Below are 22,677 nucleotides of genomic sequence, written 5' to 3'. Positions count from 1 at the left end.
TTGCTCGCTGAGTTTTCAGTGAAAATTTTAAGTAACGAACCAAAAACCCTAAAAACCCTAAATGGCCATAAGACTTACGAGGATGGGTTTCGCTTATGTTTTTGGGCTTTCACAGCGTATTGGGCCGCTGTAGGGACCAGACCGGGTTCAGATCGAATAGTCACAATAAGGTCTGTTTGGTTGGCCGTATATTTACAAAAAGAGAATTTTTTTTTTTTTTTTTTTTTTTTTGATAAACGGAAAGGATACAGCCACCGAAAGTTATACACCGAATGATGTAGTAGAATCCGACCGTCGATTAATATTAAGTTAAAATTAATCAACGTCAGATTTTGTCACGTTATCAGTACTGAATTCGATGCACTACTTCGGTGACTGTTGTATTACTTTTTGATAAAATATAAAATTAGAAAAAAAACAAACAAATAATGAAGTATAGGGATCAGATTTGGATTTTGTAACATTTCAAGAATAATTATTAGGTGGTAATTTTTTTATATAATATTTGAATGTCAAATATTGATTAATACAGTAAAACCTCTATATGTCATAATATTGGACCAACTAAATTTATTATTATGGAAGGTTATAATTAATAGAGGTAATACAAAAATTATGTTTTGATAAAAAATTATTGTTTTGATTTCTTATTTTATAATTCATATTTTAGTGGTATTAGATTTTGATTTATTGTTTAATAGCATTAGGTAGTATGGAAATGAATATCAAAGAGTTATTACAAAATTGAGTGATCAATTCGATAACTTTACTACACTAATAAAATAGATATTAATATTTTCTTAATCATCCAAATGACAACAAGTCGTGTATACTTTAACTGAAAAAATCATCATACTAGATTTAGGGGTGTTTGTCTAAGCTTATAAGTGGTCAAACTAGCTTATAAGCTCTAAAATTAAGCTGATCTGTTTGATTATAACTTTTTTGAGCTTATAAGTTGAGCTTAAAAGCCAAAAAAATAAGTTGGGAGGGGAGATACTTTTTTTTTTTTTTTTTGTTTATAACACTATGCTTAAAAGTTAGTTTGACCACACGCCGCACTATTTACCACATTATCCTTGTTTAATTTTAAAATTCCATAGTATACCCTTATTTAATGTAGTATCTTTTTTAGTCATTTTATAATAAAATGTACTTATAAGCCACATTTTACCAAACACGTCAACTACTTATCAGTCACTTATAAGTATTTTAACCAAACACGTAATTGCTTAAAATTTCAAATGCTTATAAGCTAATTTTGGCTTATAAGCACTTATTTCTTATAAGTTAATTTTCATAAGCTCAGACAAACACCCCCTTAGACAAGAAGAGAAAAGAGATAATCCTAAAGATGAATATAGTAAAGAAATATCAAAAGTTTCGTGCCAAAAAGCTCTAAACATGTAGTTAAAAATATTTTAATTTCAACAAGAAGGTGTCCATGTTGGCAACTTATTACGTACCCGCAAGATAAAAGATACGGTAGCAACTTTAAAACATAAATCATTGTTTCAAACAACTTTTGATAAAAAATTTATTTTATCTTAAACATTTAATGTAACATAACATATATTTTTTTTATAATATACATACAATTATTACTATGTAGAGGCAAGTTTCTTAAGACGGGACCTAGACAAACTATAACTTATTACAATGTGAATTTTATTCTTATTTATAATTGGTCCAAGTTGGGACTAAAATTTTTAATAACTATATGGAGATTATTCCTATATAGAGTATCACTATAGAGAAGTTCTACTGTACATATATAATTGTCAATATATATTATTCTTTTTTTTTTTTTTTTTTTTTGTAGTCGAGGGTAACTAATCCCTAACCGAAGAGAATCAAACTCAAGACCTCTTGAGTAATACACTCAACAGTCTGTATTACCCTACCCGACCACCCAAAGGTGGTTTAATATATATTAATTCAATATAGCTTTACCTAATCTTTTAATGTATTTGATTTATGAGTGGACTTATATTAACTAAGGCATAGTGTATCTCCTAACTTCTTTTATTTCCATGATATAAAATATAGTCAATGAGAAAACGACATATTCCCACCCTGATTGCATTTATTCTAGATTCCCACCCTTAAAGTAAGGCAGTTTTTTTTTTTTGGTAACCGGGGTGTTCGGGTCAGCTTACGGGTACTTTAACTAATCTCCAAGATCTATTGAATACTCTACAAACCCAATGAATTATGTAAGGCATAATTATGCATTGGATAGGTGACCCTAAAGTTTGAACTTAGGAAGTAAAAAAAAAGAACACGCCTCTTCGACCATCAGGTGAATCCCTTGGGGTTAACGCCGTTTCCTTTATTTTAACAAATTCTCAAATTTTCACTATAGCACGGTGCATGTTAGTACACTAAAGTATACCAAAGCTTTCTTTGGCATAAAATGGGTTCATGCTAGCAAAAAGTGGCTTATGTTAGCAACGTTTAAGCCAACGGTTTTCGGCCTTTTTATTTGATTCCGAAGTCCAAAATTACTTCCAAGACCACCGTTAGACTCTCCATAACCTCTTCTACAAAACCCATACCTTTACTTGCCAACCCCACTTACCATTTCCAATCACTTCCAATAGTCACTAATGGTATTTGTTTAAAGGTAAGAATCTAGAATAGATACAAACAAAAATATCAACTTGAGATTTTGCTAAACCTTGGGTGGGAATATGTCGTTTACTCTATATTAATTAAGAAAGATTAATGAAATATATTTAATTGCAAATTTAGTAGTTTATTATATATAGGAGCAAGTCCACAGTTGTAGCAGAAGAATCAAACTGACCTTCAACTTCTCTTCAAAATTTATTCTCAAATCAGCTCGCAGATCTATACAAATTATATCTTGATGGGAATTAAACTAAACTAAAGTCCTTGATTTCCACCTTTTTTTTTGTTCTTCTGTGCAAATATAACAAGCAAACAATAATATTCCAAAAGCCACAACTACAAGAAGCAATACAACAACATATACAAGAGATTACACGAGTGATATCACACTAGCAGTAGCACACGATCGATCGAGCAGAAGCAGAAGCAGCAGTAGCCATTAGCCAAAATTCCACATGCATGCATGAGAATTGATTTCATCTTCTCATGGCTGATGCCACCATTGGAGCAACTGTAATTCCTCGTTTCTGTCTGTCCGTGTTGGCCTCCCATCCTCCATTTCCCAATATCCCAAAGAAGAAAAGAGCCAATCAATCAGTCCATGCATGCTTATACATTAACGTAATAGTTTAAAGAGTAAACGACTTTTTTTCCCACCCAAGGTTTGCCTTAATGACACTTTTCCACCCCAAAAGTTTCAAAATACCACTTACCCACCCAAAGTTGATATTCTGTTAATACCTAAAATACACTTCACTTTCTCAGTCGTTATTTGACAAGTTATCAGGAGCTAGGGTAAGAGGAGTTTTGTAGAATGGAGGCCGATAGATAAAATGATGGTAACTGAAAGAATATTCGTCATCGGAATAAGCCAGAAATTAGCTAAGAACAAGAAAAAATCTTAGCTTTGCGGTGGTCAACAATCGATAAGAAATCAAGTGTTGGAATAAAAGACGTTTTCTAGAAAAGAGACCGGAAGTTCAAATGGTGGTGAGTGGTGACAAAGTGAATTTTTACCTTCATAATCGGTTTTAGATAGTAACGAAAAATTAACTTTATGTGGGAAAGTGGTGAGTAATTGTCGTTAAGGCAAACCTAGCTTGGGTGCGAAAAGGTCGTTTACTCTAGTTTAAAATAGTTCAACATGGTCTTATATAAAGTTTATAAACCATGTCCTCTACCTAACCCAACGACTTTCAATTGTAGTCAAGTACTGATCCATTTTTAAGATTTTTTCCAAACCAAATCTACGTTATTATATAAAGATGGTTTTTGTTTTGTAATGCAAAACCATATGATCGATTACTTCCTTGTCTTATATATATTTGGAATTTTTACCAGTCTTCTAGCTATGAGAGTGAAAAGTGTTTCTTCTGTTGAAAATTTTACTGTTTAACGACAAATATTGTTCTAAATTTATAAAGTAATCTGCAGGCTAGCACTTCTTTTGAAGTTCATCAAATTGTAAATAGTACAAATAAAAGATCTACCAGTTCATGAGATCTTCAGGATTATCAAAGTACAGCCAAAAACTACTATAAGAACATATCTCAGGACTAAAAAGAATCCTAGGCGTCAGGTATTTATGAAGTTGTAACTCGCAGCAAAAACCATAAATATAGAGAGAGGTTAATATTGTATATATATGTTCAAGAACCAGTGGAATATGAAATTACGAGCTATGAGTGATTAGATGAAGAGTATTTTTACCTATTCCCATGTCAAAGCCGCGTTCTTGGAGTTCTCTGTATTCTTGGCACAGTGCACAAGCTTCACAGAAGAAGTGCACTAAACAATCCACACAGGGTGACTCTGCCAAGTCGTATTGAGCCCTCATAGTTGAGCGAAAGGAGCATGAATACAAGCAGGCAAATCCAGTCATAGCCAATAGTCCATAAAGTGCACCACTCGCAGCACAAGCTGTAACACCATTGATGACAGCATATATATATTCACCATAAAAATCATTTAAATCGTCTAAAAGGAAAGTAATTAGAATGGAATTGGTTTGCAGATCGCTTACGGGATGACCCTTTACTCACTATCTCGGCAATCTGTCCAAACGTTATACAAGGACAAAAGCAAGTGACAAAACCTGAACCAAAAAAAAAAAAAAATGGGGTTAATTAAAGCCAGTAATTATTATTGATCGAACTGAGTTTTGATGAGCTTACAATTGGCTACATCATCGCAACAATGGCAAAGACCAGTAGACCATTTCCCCGGTACACGAACCCGCACGCCGGAGGAGATATATGGAGCTTGAGGATGAGGATAGGGTTGTGTTGGACTGGGGTTTGGAATTCCTGAAACTGGGACTGGCCCTGGATGCCCGTCAGTTGTGTATGTGTGAGCATCATTTTGAGAAGGATACATACTGGAAATACAAGGATTGTGATGAAGAACTTGCGGTAGTTTTCTTGTCCGGCAGGATCAGAACGATTCCTGGCTAATAAATATATGGGGGAAGTCTTTGTTTATTCTGTGGAAAAGTTGTCACTCTTGCGTGGTCAACTCAGAAGCTGATATTATATTAATTATCACCTGTTGGCCAATTATCTATCTCCATTACTGAAAGATGGAAGGCATAATCAAATTCTAGGAAAGTTTTTTTCAATATCTTTTTGGTGATGAGTCATTAAGCGCTGTATTTGTCAGCAGTGCAATTTCCTGGAGCATCTCTGGGGAGATACAAGTGGATATTAAAAATAGGAATTATTCAATTTTCCAACGTAGAATTGTTAATTTAATGACCGATGATGTCAAGCAAAAAGAATCTGAAGATGAAGTTTGTATAAATTATTACACCATGATGCAGTATGGAAAACGAGAACGGTAAATATTGTAAGTTGTCCACTGTCACAGAAGTATTGAAGCAACTTATAAACTGCGAGTGATTAATGGCTTTGAATAGTTACTGTACTAAACCTGACTCCCCCTAGTTCATATCAGAATACCTTACTGATATCTGATATGAATTCAAAATATGGTAACTTGAAAACAAGAAACCGGTTGGTAAGTGGCTTTCTGGGAAGGCTAGCTAGAAGCATCCCATCTTATTATTAATGATACCACCAGAAGAAGACTGGTCATAATTCATTATTATAAAACTCTAACTTGTAATAACAGCTTTCTAGATTAATACTGTCTTGGTGACATCGATGGTTAGCATCATGCCATTATTAGATTATAGTTCTGCATATGCAACTTCATTAGTTATGTTGATACTTGATTTTGACACTAACGACTCATACGTATAAAATGTTAAGCGAATTTAGAAATCACACGTGATAAGGAAACATGAAATGAAACAATGAATGAGAAGCGATATTTAAAGTGGTTCGGATGCTCAAAAGCGAATCCTACGTCCATTAGTTTTGTATTAATAGATGAGTAAAATCAGGTCGCGTGTAGCGAGTTGAGTTATAATCTAAAGATAATACAAAGAGAGAGAAAATGTGTAAGCTATTTTAGATTAAGATTAGTCAATCTCATAGATGAGAGAGATGTCCTCTATTTATAGTGGGAGATTTTAAGGTAATGATTACAAGTCTGCAAGTGGGTAGGTGTCGTGCAAATCCTTCTTTGCATCTCATTGGTTATCTGCACGAAAAATATTCTCAAATTACGTAGGGCTTAGACAGGTGGACAATCCTTAATCGCTCGCAAGCCTGACACTCACCTACTGCACTGATAGGAAGCACACCCCTTGCATCACTGCGCAACGTGGTAGCATTTGGACAGTACAAAACCTTTTTAAACTCTGATTGGCTCTTACTGAGGAGAGTTCAGATTAACCCTAACTTTTCAGGCGTAACAAGTTGAAATATGAATAAATCAGTTAGTGGTTTGTTGTCCCAACCAAGGTCAATAGTCATTGTTAATTAAGTTAAAATATGAATAAATTAGTTAGTGGTTTGTTGTTCCAACCAAGGTCAATAGTCATTGTTAATTATTCATTGACTAACCCATCTTCTAGTCTTCTTCCTCCACCTTCTTCCTACCCTATCCTCCATACAATCTGCAAATGCTTTGAAAATGTACACACAATGCAATGGTCAACTTTTCATGAACATACTTTTTTATTTTTTATTTTTTTGGAAATAGGTGTTCAGACCAGTTTGTGCATATCTCAACTAAAATCTTGAGAGTCAGAGATTCAAACCTAAGACTGTACGTCTTAATCATACATCATAACACTTGTCTTACCACTTGAGCTATCCGAAGGTGGGTGTTACCCTCTTTAGTATAAAATTCCAATTGTATTGTCTTAATAATGGTGGTCTAAAATGTAAACCACTTGGCTTGTGGCTGAATGGCAAGACTCTAGGTTATCTAGATGTCTTGTGTTCCAGTCACACAAAGTGATCACCTACTATATTTGTGACTTATCTGACTTATTGAGTTTGTAGGGTGTTTAATGGATCCAAATGATTAGTTGGTCTGAATATTTTGATTGAATTTGTAAGATATTTAATAGATCTCAAGGATTAGTTAGCCTGAACATCCCGATTACCAATAAAAAAAATAGTGTTGTAACGATGTTTTGATAATGCACGACTATATTTCATTCTCTTATAATAAAATAACCAAGGAAAAGGAAAAAAAAAATATGTTAAGTACAAATTCCTTGAACAACTAATAAGTCCATGAATATCCTAATCCAGCTACAGAACACTACCCTCTCGCAACCAAACACCCCCCAAATCATCACAACGTCACTTTTTTTTTTTTTTTTGGTTTCCTTCATTTTACCGCCAAATTGGCGATTTTAAAGAGCGGACGAGCTCCTTCTCCAGTAATCAATTAACAATTCATTATTCATGGAACACGAAGAAGAAGAAATTCTCTCAGCTTCCGATACAAACGATTCAAGCGATGAATTCACTGTTGATGGTGATGACGAAGATTATAATGGTAATAATAATGATGACGATGAAGAAGAAGAAGAAGCATGCGTGGCAGAATCTCCGCCGTCTGATGAAGATAGGAAGTCGAAGAATGTCGACGCTCTCGTCAGGTGAAATTTCGATCTTCTTTTTTTTTTTTTTTTTTTTTTTAAATAACCTAAATGTTATAAGTTTTATGTGGAGTGTCTAGTTTATCGTGTTAGTAATTGCTGAGCTAGGGTTTATATGAGCTCAAATTTCAAAATAATGGAATAATTTGAAATTTAATTTCGTTGAATATCGGTGTTCTAATTGGTCAGAGGCAACCTGGTTGTGAAACGACAATCACTGCTTCCAAGAGTTCTTTCGGTTACGGAAGGGGCGGCCGTTTGTAGGAAACCTTTTAAACCTCCATGTTCAGATGGCTACAATAACGGGAACGAACATCTTGCTCGTCGTCTTTGGGCACGCAAACGGTTTGTTCCCTGGGGCTCTGAGAGGCCAGTGTTGGTTGCTATAACCAGTAGATTAGATCTACCAAGGACGGTTGAGAAGGATGTAGTGGAGGAAAATGTGACGTTACCACCTGGGGTTGAGCCTTTGGTGCTGTGGCAACAAGAGGAAGCTGAGAATGGTCGCGATAATTTGGTTACAATATCAGTGGATCCGTTGCTGGTTCAGTTTCTTCGACCCCATCAAAGGTAATGTTTATGATGTAAAATTTTAATTGAATTTGTGAAATTTTGTGAGATTTAGGCGTTTTTATATGTAGTTCAAATAATATACATTATTCATAAATAGACTTCTTTTTCTTTTTTTAATTTTTTTTTTTTAAGAGTGTAAACACCAATGGGCATATTTTATTGATCTGACCGTCACTCTGAATTCTGATTGTGGAGGCCATGGAAAAGTATTGGTAGAGCATTGATACTCAGAGAAGTAGTGATTTGGGCTTAATATTTAGTTTTTCTTTTGACAGAAGTTTTATGCTATTAGATATGAGAAGATTTATAAAATCAATGTTTTAGATTATGTTTTGATTTAGTTGTGGTTTTCTGTAATGGATACTAATTTCTTTTACACTGAAATGCAGAGAAGGGGTTCAGTTCATGTTTGAATGTGTTTCAGGGTTATGCAGTGCTGCCAATATATATGGATGTATTCTTGCTGATGATATGGGGTAAATACTTCGTCCTTTCTGGGCATATCTTAATATTGAGTGAGCAGGATTCCTTTTTATCCTTCTATTCAATGTTACTGTATTTGGTTGTCTCCAAGGCTGATGGTTTTAGTGTTAATTCTGCAGGTTGGGAAAGACATTGCAGTCAATCACATTACTTTATACTCTCTTACGTCAAGGGTTTGATGGAGAGCCAATGGTTAAAAAGGCCATCATTGTCACACCAACCAGTCTTGTAAGTAATTGGGAGGCTGAGATCAAGAAGTGGGTTGGAGACAGAGTTCAATTCTTAGCTCTCTGTGAAAGCACCAGAGATGATGTTGTCTTTGGAATAGACAGTTTCACAAGTCCTTGCAGTCCTTTGCAGGTAAATCGTGTTGCAATTTCTGGTAATTTTCTAGGAATGTGTGCTAATCTAATCACTACCACAGGTACTTATTGTTTCATATGAAACATTTCGGATGCATTCTTCAAAATTTAGCCGAAGTGAGTCTTGTGACCTTCTTATTTGTGATGAGGCTCACAGGCTGAAAAATGATCAGACATTAACAAATCGGGTATGGCATATAAAGTAAAAATCTTCCTTTCGTTTTTTAATGTATTCTTCTTTCATTGTTGGCTGACATCAATTATAAACATTTCTCTGGGTCAGGCATTAGCTGCTCTCTCATGCCAGCGGCGAATATTGTTGTCTGGAACACCAATGCAGGTGATAGACATTTGCCAATGATTCTGTGTTATAAAAGTAAGTTTCTTGCTGCATTCTATATTTATTTCTTTATGTGAACCTTTGCAGAATGACCTAGAAGAGTTCTTTGCCATGGTTAACTTTACTAATCCTGGAATCTTGGGTGACGCTGCATATTTTCGACGTTATTATGAGGTGAGGTGTGATGCTATGTATTTGAAATACTATATTTCAAGATGTTAACTCCTTGTCCTTTCTCATACATTTTCTACTTCACTACGTTAACGTATCTTTAACCTATGTTTGAACTTTAATTCCAATTAAAAAGACACCAGTTGTTTGTGGAAGAGAACCTACTGCTTCTGAAGAAGAGAAGAAGCTAGGTATTGAGCGCTCTGCAGAACTTAGTGCAAAAGTGAATCAGGTAATTTAATTTATATGTTTATTTGTGGATGCACTTATAGATGCTAGCTTTATTAAGAGTTATAGAATCTATTTGTGTTGGACTAGTTAAAGCTTTTAATTTTATGATAATGTGAAATTCCTGCTTAACAGAAAAGCATTATGTAGAGTAATTGATGGGTTGCTGACTTGCTGATATTCTTTTGCAAATAAGGAAGAATTGGTTTTATTGTTTCTCATATTTGACCTGTAGTTATGTGTTTGCAGTTTATTTTGAGAAGGACTAATGCATTGCTATCAAATCACTTGCCACCAAAGGTATGACATGTGCAACTGCCTCTGCCACTTGTAGTTGCTAAAAATCTTGCATGACATTTCAATATTCTTTGCAAGATTATGTGTTGCTTGTACAAAATTCCATGATGTTGTGACGTGAAGACAATTTCTTGATGCCCCAGCCACTTAGGGTATTTGTTTATTTGTGGATGCACTTATAGAGGTTAATTTGTTTCTCTTCTAGATAGTTGAAGTTGTTTGCTGCAAGTTGACTCCTCTCCAGTCAGAGCTATATAACCACTTTATACATTCCAAAAATGTGAGTATCATTCTTTTATAGTTCTGCTGGATCAGAATCTGCATTAATATTTGGCCGTTAGTGTTGACAGTTCTTGTGTTCTTGCTGTTGAACACAGGTTAAACGGGCAATTTCTGAAGAAACTAAGCAATCGAAGATTTTGGCTTATATCACTGCTCTTAAGAAGCTCTGTAATCATCCTAAGGTTAAAAAATCTTATGGACAAAATCTACTTAACTTCATATGTTATTTCTTGCTATATTGTCTTGTAGAAATACCTTTAAATTAATACTAGCTGTTGTCTGTTGTTGCATTGGATCTAATATGATCACTTCTTTGTATGCTATAAATAAATAGTAGTGAGCAGATTTTCGTAGGAACTAGTTTTCACTGAAAGTGCACTCGAGCCTGGTCCATGCTTCATATTTTTATTTAATGTCTGTTCTGTTTTATATACATACTGTCAGACTGTTCGATTCTTATTGAAGATACTTTATCTATGTAGCTTATCTATGATACTATAAAAAGTGGAAATCCAGGAACTACAGGGTTTGAGGACTGTATACGCTTTTTCCCTCCGGAGATGTTCTCTGGAAGGTATATACTTGTTCATATGCATTATTCATAAATATCTGATGTTCAATATGTAGGATCATATATGATTTATTTTCCCTGATATTGTTAGATCTGGATCATGGTCTGGAGGTGATGGTGCTTGGGTTGAACTTTCTGGAAAAATGCATGTCTTGGCGCGGTTGCTGTCCCATCTACGTCATAGGACCGATGACCGAATAGTTCTGGTCTCAAATTACACTCAGGTAGTACTACGTGGTAGTTACTTCTGAACAGAATAGTACATGAAATACAGATATAGATGATTGTACATGTTACTTCTATAGTTTGTCATTTTCTTTTCACTATCTAACATTCCATTACTTCTCCTTCCATGGGGACAGTATGTAGTTCCGTATACTAGGAATAATATTATGCCATCTAGTGACTTGTTTGGTTGATGTGAAAGCTTATTACCTGAGAGCCCTTGTAGCTAGTGGACTGGAATGTATTTTATTTGATAGGAATGGTATGTACTTCACTATCATGTAGTTGGAACCCTATTTTATTAGGATAGAGTGCTACTCTAATTACGGGCAATTTATTCATTTCTTGAATTCTGTTGTCTGGAGTTAATCCTTCAAGAAACAACCTACAGAAAGATAGGCACTGCAAATGGGTAAATTTCCTTTTTTTATAATGAAACTTTGATTGTGCTCATCAAACTTGCTTGCCACTGCATAAGGAAATAATCAATTCTATGTATCATTTATAGAAACATCTTTTTTTATGGAGTATATTAGGACCCAGGTTATTTATTTTTAATCAAATTTTACTGTAATGTACCAGACTCTAGACCTTTTTGCTCAATTGTGTCGTGAAAGAAGGTACCCTTACTTGAGGCTCGATGGAACCACATCTATCAGCAAAAGACAGAAGTTAGTTAACCAATTTAATGATCCATCAAAGGTACAAATCCCATCTGACAATTAGGCTGTTTTTTGTGTGGCATCTAGGCTTATACAATTTGATTTGAACAATTTGCAGGATCAATTTGTATTTCTCTTAAGCAGCAAGGCTGGTGGTTGTGGTCTCAATTTAATTGGTGGTAACCGACTTGTTTTGTTTGATCCTGATTGGAATCCTGCCAATGATAAACAAGTAATTGCCTTATACTAAACTTTAAACTTCAAATGTACTCGTCACTCTAATGCCGGTTAATAAGTAAGCATACTGATCTCCTATAATATGATATTCTGACTGTTTGCATGTTATGTTTTGCCCATAATTAGGCTGCTGCAAGAGTTTGGAGGGATGGGCAGAAGAAGAGAGTATACATATACAGATTTCTTAGTACTGGAACCATTGAAGAAAAGGTTTTAATATGTCAATGACTGAGTTAATGAAATAACTGTGTTTTGTTAATTTTCAACATCTAAAAGATAGTTGAGCTTTTATGACCTGTGTTTGGAATTTGCTCTTAATTTCTTTAGGTTTACCAGCGTCAAATGTCCAAAGAAGGGCTTCAGAAAGTTATTCAGCAAGAGCAAACAGAGAGCCATTCAGCACAGGTTCTTGTTTAGCTCCCCCATTTTGATTATCTGAGTTCAGAATTTGCTCTTAAATGCATGAGATATAAAGCATTTGAATTGCAGGGTAACTTTCTTTCAATGGAAGATTTACGTGACCTGTTTACGTTTCACGAGAATGTTAGGTACATTTTATTTTCTGAAGCTGAAACTACTGTTCTATGTATTACAGAAATGTCAATTTAATTTTTCATCATTGATGGAGTTCTGTATACTAATCATATTATTGCTGATGATGATATAGGTGTAGTACTATCACAACTAAAACAAGAAATATAAATAGAACAGTTTCAAGTTAGATTGAGTAATATAAAATAACATCAACCTAGGAGTGTTACTTTCCTGATTTATTTTCCTTGGTCTGTCTGCTGCATTTGAAAGAAACAACTGTAAATAATTTCTTAAAACCAAATAATTATGAGGTTACTTTCCTGGATAATATTTGCAATTTGACGCATAGTAGTACAAGATGAGGAGTTCATCTATATTAAATTATTGATTTGAGAATTATTTGTTAACCTGAATCATTTTGGATCACTTTTGACACTAAAGTTATCTGTTTTGAACCTCTAAGCTTGTCATTTTAACCTATGTCAAAATGTTTCTTAGCTTTCGCATTCCATTTCCTGCCATTGCAGCATGAAATTGTTTCTGAATTTCATCTTTATTTGTAATAATTTGTTAAAATTGTACTTGAAGGTCTGAAATTCATGAGAACATGAACTGCATTCGTTGCCAAAATTATGAAGATGGACCTGAGAGCATAGGAGAGGGAGATGAAAACGAAGCAGGACATGGAAAATTTCAGTCTGATGAAGACATTCCTGATATTGGTGGTTTTGCTGGAATTGCTGGATGCTTGCACAAGTTAAAGAGCTCAGAGAAACAGGTTGATCACCAGATTCACTGCATTATCATTGCATTTACTGGTGTCTAATTTTAGTTTTTAAAAGTTTGATATCATTCTTACATTCTCTTCAAAAAAATTTCAGGTAGGAACTCCACTTGAAGAAGATTTAAATAGTTGGGGGCATCATTTTCAGTCAATGTCTGTGCCTGATGCTATACTTCAAGCTTCAGCTGGTGATGAGGTTTGCTATTTGTCTGAGGTTTCATATCTACTCAACTTTCATTTTCTAAGGAAAAAGAATTCCTCTAAGTTGCTCACTAAATAACTGTGCGGCTGTGCCTGGTAAATTTTTTAGGTTAATCATCTATCTTGACTGAAAACATAAATAACTTACATAAAATATGGAAAAACTAGGTGAAGCATATGACTGGGCCTGTTGTAAGTACTTTCAGAGTAAATGGTTTCCAGACTAGGAATACTTATTCACTCTTAACATACTTAAATACGAAAATTGTTTTTAAGATTGTGTGTTACTTATCAAATATGTAGAGAATGCCTTAGCACTAACATATCAAACATAACTATAATAATCAGTGCATTCATATTTGCTCATTATCTGCCTGTAAATAGATCCAGAGTATTCACAGTTTTACCAATTTCGCAGGTCACATTTGTTTTCACAAACCAAGTAGATGGGAAGCTTGTGCCAATTGAATCAAACGTAAGCCCGAAGATGGAGCGAACAGAAGGAGACAAGAACCAGAGTAATCTCAAGCAAAACCTAGACCGAAAATCCAATCTATTGTCTCAACATCATAGGCTACTACAATCTATTTCTTCAAACAAAAATTCTAGGAATATCACATTTTCTTCCCAGCCTTCTTTGCAAAAGGGAACTGTGAATTCAATGAGAACTTCTCTAAAAGGTACAATAAAGCCTAAACTCTCACTTGTTAATCAATTACCCCTTAAAAGATTATCTCCTGAAAATGTAGAGCATGACGATGATTTCACATAAAGTTTTGGCGGCTTAAAATAATTAATTATCCTCATTGTTTATAGTTGCTAGACAAAGTAAGTAATGGTTTTGTGAGATCTATGTAGTTGAATCAATGTGCTGTGCTTTAAGTAGGTATTAGCATGTGCATCGATACCACAATATGGAAACATCAGCTATTCTTTGTTGGTTTAAAGTGGGAATGGGAATAGATTCTTATCAGGTCCAAGAACAAGGATCTTTTTGCACTTCTCGAGCTTCATTTTCATCAAACTTTAAGCTGATAGAATATTAAATTAATGCATTAAATAACATTTCATGAAAATGTGGTACTCTTTCATCCCTTGCATATGCAAATTTCTTCTCTCTTTGTGTTTCCTTTCTTGAAGTACAAATGGCCCGATTCTAGATTTCCTAAGAATCAAATTGGTGAAATCCCATATTTCTTATATACGAAAAATGATTGATCTCTCATGAACAATTACTTAGTTCTTGTAGTTTATGGCATACCAAAAACACTACTTAAAAACCTCTTGATTTGTGAGTTTTATGGGTAAAGTTATCTCATCACATGATCTTGAGTCAACTAAATGGTTTTTGCAGGGATAGATTTGCCTCCCCATTCTGAGAATAAAATTCCCAGAAGACATTTTATTTTCTATTGCAATTACTTATAATCATGCTCCGTTTCCTTCCTATTATAGTAGATGAAGGGGACATTACAAGACCAAATTTAGGCAAAATTCAGAGCACCCAATTAAACAAAGTTGAGAGGACTTTTTTTCCCTTCGCCATGATCTAACATTGTAAACCGAGCCCTTGTGGGTTTGAAGTTCGAACACAAAATTTGGGATAAAATTCTTCTTAGATTAACAACACAAAAGACAAGTTTTGCTCACAAAATGGGAGACCAAAGGGGAGACATTGCCCTTAGATTATGTTTTTTCTCCACTTCCCATAAGCTTGCTACAAAAACTTGTGAGAGAGTTTGTAGGATGAGAGAATAGACCACGTGGCAGAAACCCATTTGGTGAATCATTTGTAAAATTTGGGATTAGAGGGGGATATGATCCATTCCATATTTCCATGTGGAGGTCAATAGGTAAAGGCAATGGATGGATCAAGATTCAAGAATAAATGGTGCTTTTTTCTCATATGCACATGCTACTAATTAATAGTCAAATCATGGCTTAAACTAGTGTTTTATTTTTTGTTAGTGTTGGTAAGATTTGAGATAATTCAATTTGTTTAATGGTTAGATTAGCACTATACCAGCTCTACTCACATGGATCTACTCTAATAATTTCATTTTTGCTACTTAGATGGGACTGGAGAAGTGAAAACAAACAAAAACATTATATTTTGAGTTTATTTCTTACATTTATGTAAATTCCACTAATGTTAGCGTATCGCAGTTATAAAAAAGTACTGGATACACCTTTATTAGGGGAGTTTTTAATTTTTTAAAAGACGGTTTTGAATAATCTTAGAGGTATATAATTCTTTTTGATAATCAGGTATACGTTTAATATTTAATCGATTTCAAAAGGGTATATTCGTATATGAAATAAACTCTTATATTTTTCTTTTGTCGATCAGTCTAATGATTTATGTTTAATCAATAATGTTACTGAACCTAAAATGAGTTTATTATTTGATTGATAAAAAGTCATAATGTAATACTTTTTCTTATCGATCAATCCAATGGTATACATTGAAACTGAACTAGTAAAGTTAAAAATGTAACCCACCCATGAGTAGCCCAACAGTAAGGGCAAACAAAGGGGTTGTAAATGGGGAGAACTCATAAACTTCAAATGTACTCGTCACTCTAATGCCGGTTAATAAGTAAGCATACTGATCTCCTATAATATGATATTCTGACTGTTTGCATGTTATGTTTTGCCCATAATTAGGCTGCTGCAAGAGTTTGGAGGGATGGGCAGAAGAAGAGAGTATACATATACAGATTTCTTAGTACTGGAACCATTGAAGAAAAGGTTTTAATATGTCAATGACTGAGTTAATGAAATAACTGTGTTTTGTTAATTTTCAACATCTAAAAGATAGTTGAGCTTTTATGACCTGTGTTTGGAATTTGCTCTTAATTTCTTTAGGTTTACCAGCGTCAAATGTCCAAAGAAGGGCTTCAGAAAGTTATTCAGCAAGAGCAAACAGAGAGCCATTCAGCACAGGTTCTTGTTTAGCTCCCCCATTTTGATTATCTGAGTTCAGAATTTGCTCTTAAATGCATGAGATATAAAGCATTTGAATTGCAGGGTAACTTTCTTTCAATGGAAGATTTACGTGACCTGTTTACGTTTCACGAGAATGTTAGGTACATTTTATTTTCTGAAGCTGAAACTACTGTTCTATGTATTACAGAAATGTCAATTTAATTTTTCATCATTGATGGAGTTCTGTATACTAATCATATTATTGCTGATGATGATATAGGTGTAGTACTATCACAACTAAAACAAGAAATATAAATAGAACAGTTTCAAGTTAGATTGAGTAATATAAAATAACATCAACCTAGGAGTGTTACTTTCCTGATTTATTTTCCTTGGTCTGTCTGCTGCATTTGAAAGAAACAACTGTAAATAATTTCTTAAAACCAAATAATTATGAGGTTACTTTCCTGGATAATATTTGCAATTTGACGCATAGTAGTACAAGATGAGGAGTTCATCTATATTAAATTATTGATTTGAGAATTATTTGTTAACCTGAATCATTTTGGATCACTTTTGACACTAAAGTTATCTGTTTTGAACCTCTAAGCTTGTCATTTTAACCTATGTCAAAATGTTTCTTAGCTTTCGCATTCCATTTCCTGCCATTGCAGCATGAAATTGTTTCTGAATTTCATCTTTATTTGTAATAATTTGTTAAAATTGTACTTGAAGGTCTGAAATTCATGAGAACATGAACTGCATTCGTTGCCAAAATTATGAAGATGGACCTGAGAGCATAGGAGAGGGAGATGAAAACGAAGCAGGACATGGAAAATTTCAGTCTGATGAAGACATTCCTGATATTGGTGGTTTTGCTGGAATTGCTGGATGCTTGCACAAGTTAAAGAGCTCAGAGAAACAGGTTGATCACCAGATTCACTGCATTATCATTGCATTTACTGGTGTCTAATTTTAGTTTTTAAAAGTTTGATATCATTCTTACATTCTCTTCAAAAAAATTTCAGGTAGGAACTCCACTTGAAGAAGATTTAAATAGTTGGGGGCATCATTTTCAGTCAATGTCTGTGCCTGATGCTATACTTCAAGCTTCAGCTGGTGATGAGGTTTGCTATTTGTCTGAAGTTTCATATCTACTCAATTTTCATTTTCTAAGGAAAAAGAATTCCTCTAAGTTGCTCACTAAATAACTGTGCGGCTGTGCCTGGTAAATTTTTTAGGTTAATCATCTATCTTGACTGAAAACATAAATAACTAACATAAAATATGGAAAAACTAGGTGAAGCATATGACTGGGCCTGTTGTAAGTACTTTCAGAGTCAATGGTTTCCAGACTAGGAATACTTATTCACTCTTAACATACTTAAATACGAAAATTGTTTTTAAGATTGTGTGTTACTTATCAAATATGTAGAGAATGCCTTAGCACTAACATATCAAACATAACTACAATAATCAGTGCATTCATATTTGCTCATTATCTGCCTGTAAATAGATCCAGAGTATTCACAGTTTTACCAATTTCGCAGGTCACATTTGTTTTCACAAACCAAGTAGATGGGAAGCTTGTGCCAATTGAATCAAACGTAAGCCCGAAGATGGAGCGAACAGAAGGAGACAAGAACCAGAGTAATCTCAAGCAAAACCTAGACCGAAAATCCAATCTATTGTCTCAACATCATAGGCTACTACAATCTATTTCTTCAAACAAAAATTCTAGGAATATCACATTTTCTTCCCAGCCTTCTTTGCAAAAGGGAACTGTGAATTCAATGAGAACTTCTCTAAAAGGTACAATAAAGCCTAAACTCTCACTTGTTAATCAATTACCCCTTAAAAGATTATCTCCTGAAAATGTAGAACATGACGATGATTTCACATAAAGTTTTGGCGGCTTAAAATAATTAATTATCCTCATTGTTTATAGTTGCTAGACAAAGTAAGTAATGGTTTTGTGAGATCTATGAAGTTGAATCAATGTGCTGTGCTTTAAGTAGGTATTAGCATGTGCATCGATACCACAATATGGAAACATCAGCTATTCTTTGTTGGTTTAAAGTGGGAATGGGAATAGATTCTTATCAGGTCCAAGAACAAGGATCTTTTTGCACTTCTCGAGCTTCATTTTCATCAAACTTTAAGCTGATAGAATATTAAATTAATGCATTAAATAACATTTCATGAAAATGTGGTACTCTTTCATCCCTTGCATATGCAAATTTCTTCTCTCTTTGTGTTTCCTTTCTTGAAGTACAAATGGCCCGATTCTAGATTTCCTAAGAATCAAATTGGTGAAATCCCATATTTCTTATATACGAAAAATGATTGATCTCTCATGAACAATTACTTAGTTCTTGTAGTTTATGGCATACCAAAAACACTACTTAAAAACCTCTTGATTTGTGAGTTTTATGGGTAAAGTTATCTCATCACATGATCTTGAGTCAACTAAATGGTTTTTGCAGGGATAGATTTGCCTCCCCATTCTGAGAATAAAATTCCCAGAAGACATTTTATTTTCTATTGCAATTACTTATAATCATGCTCCGTTTCCTTCCTATTATAGTAGATGAAGGGGACATTACAAGACCAAATTTAGGCAAAATTCAGAGCACCCAATTAAACAAAGTTGAGAGGACTTTTTTTCCCTTCGCCATGATCTAACATTGTAAACCGAGCCCTTGTGGGTTTGAAGTTCGAACACAAAATTTGGGATAAAATTCTTCTTAGATTAACAACACAAAAGACAAGTTTTGCTCACAAAATGGGAGACCAAAGGGGAGACATTGCCCTTAGATTATGTTTTTTCTCCACTTCCCATAAGCTTGCTACAAAAACTTGTGAGAGAGTTTGTAGGATGAGAGAATAGACCACGTGGCAGAAACCCATTTGGTGAATCATTTGTAAAATTTGGGATTAGAGGGGGATATGATCCATTCCATATTTCCATGTGGAGGTCAATAGGTAAAGGCAATGGATGGATCAAGATTCAAGAATAAATGGTGCTTTTTTCTCATATGCACATGCTACTAATTAATAGTCAAATCATGGCTTAAACTAGTGTTTTATTTTTTGTTAGTGTTGGTAAGATTTGAGATAATTCAATTTGTTTAATGGTTAGATTAGCACTATACCAGCTCTACTCACATGGATCTACTCTAATAATTTCATTTTTGCTACTTAGATGGGACTGGAGAAGTGAAAACAAACAAAAACATTATATTTTGAGTTTATTTCTTACATTTATGTAAATTCCACTAATGTTAGCGTATCGCAGTTATAAAAAAGTACTGGATACACCTTTATTAGGGGAGTTTTTAATTTTTTAAAAGACGGTTTTGAATAATCTTAGAGGTATATAATTCTTTTTGATAATCAGGTATACGTTTAATATTTAATCGATTTCAAAAGGGTATATTCGTATATGAAATAAACTCTTATATTTTTCTTTTGTCGATCAGTCTAATGATTTATGTTTAATCAATAATGTTACTAAACCTAAAATGAGTTTATTATTTGATTGATAAAAAGTCATAATATAATACTTTTTCTTATCGATCAATCCAATGGTATACATTGAAACTAAACTAGTAAAGTTAAAAATGTAACCCACCCATGAGTAGCCCAACAGTAAGGGCAAACAAAGGGGTTGTAAATGGGGAGAACTCATAATCCTAGATTCGATTTTTCACTGAACGCAAAAGTAGTACCTTTATCTATGATTTACCTAGGCCGTCATGGTGATGGGTTGTTGTGTCCTAAGGATTAGAATCAGTGTTCTGGGGTGCCGAAAAAATGTTAAAAATGTAATATAAAAATTCAGTCATTTTATAATCAAAGAATGTGAAGTGTGATTAAGATTAAGTTTTTATTTTCCTTACTGGCTTAGGTTGGAAGATGAAAATAATGGAAACATCAACTACCAAATCTTTTATTACTTGCTTCTTTACATGTCTGTTTTGAACTTGGAATCAGGATCACATGCTCATTACCTCATTAACTTTAAAAAAAATAAAAGATAGCAAAATGAAAGAAGCCAACTGCTTTTGATTTCTTTTCCTTATACAATGCTTGGGAGTTCCTTGTTTAATCCATCCCAAATTGCCCAATAATTATACTTCTCTTTATGCCTTTAGAAGTGCTTTTTTTTTTTTTTTAAATGATTAAAACTGTTTTATAACCTACCTATAGGTAGCCGAATGATAAGGACGAATCAAGAGGGTTGTACATAGCTTCAACTCACAGTCCTCCGTTAGACGCAAAGGTAGTACTTTTGCTCTTGATTTACTGGAAGGGCTGCCGACAAAGCAGATGAATAACTATCCATTACTAAAATTTACTTAAAGTTGAAAGGATGGACCTTCGAGAAGTTCTGTTTTGACACAAGGTTCACATCCTGACTGAAGTGCTTGACCCACCAATCCAGTGTAATCAACATGCAAGAAACAAATAAAAGTGCTTAAAACTTAAATAATTGTGGTTTATTTTAAGGATTAAATAAACATGATTAGCCCACAACAGGCTGAATCTCAGGGTCAATAGGCCTTGTCAGTTTGTCCAGCAGTCACTTAAATTACTAGATTAACAATGTTAATCAGTTGCTTAACTTAAGAGAAAGATAATAATTTTATAGAAATGGAGTGAGTAATAGTGCATCTGTCAATGACAAAGTGACAAATCCGAGTAACATGAGATGTCAAACTAAACATGTGCAGAAAACTTCAAGCTTTGAGCTTTATATAAATTCAAAGATCTAGTTTAGGATTCTAGCACTGTAAATAAGAGAGAATAAGTTGTAAACATCTGAAAGTATCAGTGTTCTAGGTGGGTTTGAATGTCCATGGCATGCTTAAACATGTACAACAATGAGCACTCTATGGACCCAAGAATCTCTTTCTCAAATGATTTTGCAGATACCCAACAGGCTGCTAAGCAAGAAAACAAGTATAGGGAAGCACCAGTTTCTGCAGATTTTGAGTTCTCAGTAAGGAACTATAACATGAAACCTGCAGATGAGATTTTCTTCAAGGGGATGTTGGTGCCTTTGAAGGATAATTCTGGGAGGAAGATGACTTTGAGAGAGGAACTGCTGGTTGATGATGAGGAGGTGGTTTTGCCAAGAGTGCCAAAGATTTCTGGTTGGTGGAAAGAGAGATTGGGGCTGAGGAAGGGTCACATTTTGTCAAAAAAAGGAGATAGAAATGTTTTGGAGGAAGTTGTTGAAGAGCCAAGGCCTGCATTTGCTGATGGTGAAGACACTGTTACTGTTGGCAAAACAATTCAGGTGAGATTTCAAATCTAGTTTCAGCTGATAAATTCATACAAACTTACTTCATTTCTGTCACTGTTTGATTGTTCTGTGCATTATTCAAGCTGTTCTGCATCTGGGTTAAATTTGGTTTCTTGGTTTCAGGAACTGTTACTTGAAGGAGGGTTGAATTGTAGAGAGACTGGAATATGATTCCAGGGAGGATGATGACAAGCCAAGAGAGATTCATTCTATAGAAAACAGTGCCATTTTCAGAGGGATGGACTATGGAGAGCTCCTTTTGCAGAATAGTTTTTACTTTTTGTCTTCAGCTTCTGCTATTTTTTCTACTTAGCTTTATTATTTTCAGTTAATTATAAAAGCAGAACCACCTATCCCTCTCCTCTCCCAGGGAAAATTCTGAAGTAGAGAAGCTATTTGCCTGTTTTGTTCTGTACAAATGTATGCAGTTTAAGAACTTTCCATGTATTAGAAGTATTGACTACTGTAATCTATTTATTATTTTTTCTCAGAACACAGTTTATTTTTCTCTTTTTTCTCCATTTTCACGTCGTATTTCCCTTATAGTAATACTAGTCTTACAAAGAAGCATACAAAAAATTAAATCCAACCCTTGAAATTCATGATTAGCTCTTTCTCTCTAAATCTTTTTCCCTTCTTTCAAGAGCTGGATTTGACTCTTTGTATGGTTTTTTGTATACCTAGTATTATTTTTTCCCTTATTAGGACCTTATCTTTTTTCTCTTTTCAACCAGAGTCTCTTCTCCAGTAAAGATCATTTCAGTCAAAGATTTGATCTATTTTAGCATAGACAGGTCATGACTGATAAGAGTTCAGCAGATATACAGATCTTAA

At 34.2% G+C, this 22,677-nt stretch overlaps 3 protein-coding genes across 3 annotated transcripts; 2 read left to right on the top strand and 1 right to left on the bottom strand.

The window, feature by feature from the left end:
• Positions 1–4,226: 4,226 nt before the first annotated feature.
• Positions 4,227–5,054, bottom strand: LOC116118509 (protein PLANT CADMIUM RESISTANCE 2-like). The gene is made up of 3 exons (XM_031404495.1): positions 4,809–5,054; positions 4,658–4,729; positions 4,227–4,554 (listed from the first exon to the last, which is right to left on the bottom strand). Exons 1-3 carry the CDS (start codon positions 5,008–5,010, stop codon positions 4,307–4,309), a joined length of 522 nt encoding a protein of 173 aa, XP_031260355.1. The 5' UTR covers positions 5,011–5,054; the 3' UTR covers positions 4,227–4,306.
• A 2,342-nt stretch (positions 5,055–7,396) lies between these two features.
• Positions 7,397–14,207, top strand: LOC116118498 (protein CHROMATIN REMODELING 25). The gene is made up of 21 exons (XM_031404482.1): positions 7,397–7,654; positions 7,844–8,224; positions 8,617–8,703; positions 8,830–9,070; positions 9,135–9,260; positions 9,356–9,412; positions 9,500–9,586; positions 9,720–9,815; positions 10,061–10,111; positions 10,314–10,388; positions 10,486–10,572; positions 10,873–10,964; positions 11,053–11,185; positions 11,769–11,888; positions 11,967–12,080; positions 12,212–12,295; positions 12,413–12,490; positions 12,575–12,633; positions 13,208–13,397; positions 13,501–13,591; positions 14,023–14,207. Exons 1-21 carry the CDS (start codon positions 7,458–7,460, stop codon positions 14,070–14,072), a joined length of 2,496 nt encoding a protein of 831 aa, XP_031260342.1. The 5' UTR covers positions 7,397–7,457; the 3' UTR covers positions 14,073–14,207.
• A 6,941-nt stretch (positions 14,208–21,148) lies between these two features.
• On the top strand, positions 21,149–22,399 carry LOC116118512. Its single transcript, XM_031404497.1, has 2 exons — positions 21,149–21,837; positions 21,967–22,399. The coding sequence occupies exons 1-2, from the start codon at positions 21,388–21,390 to the stop codon at positions 22,012–22,014; spliced, it is 498 nt and encodes a 165-aa protein (XP_031260357.1). The 5' UTR covers positions 21,149–21,387; the 3' UTR covers positions 22,015–22,399.
• Positions 22,400–22,677: the final 278 nt, after the last annotated feature.

The sequence above is a fragment of the Pistacia vera genome, unplaced genomic scaffold (genome assembly GCF_008641045.1).
Source record: "Pistacia vera cultivar Batoury unplaced genomic scaffold, PisVer_v2 Contig846, whole genome shotgun sequence".
Classification (NCBI taxonomy): Eukaryota; Viridiplantae; Streptophyta; class Magnoliopsida; order Sapindales; family Anacardiaceae; genus Pistacia; species Pistacia vera.
Note: the sequence above shows the minus strand (reverse complement) of the source record. Positions and strands in the feature narration are given on the sequence as shown.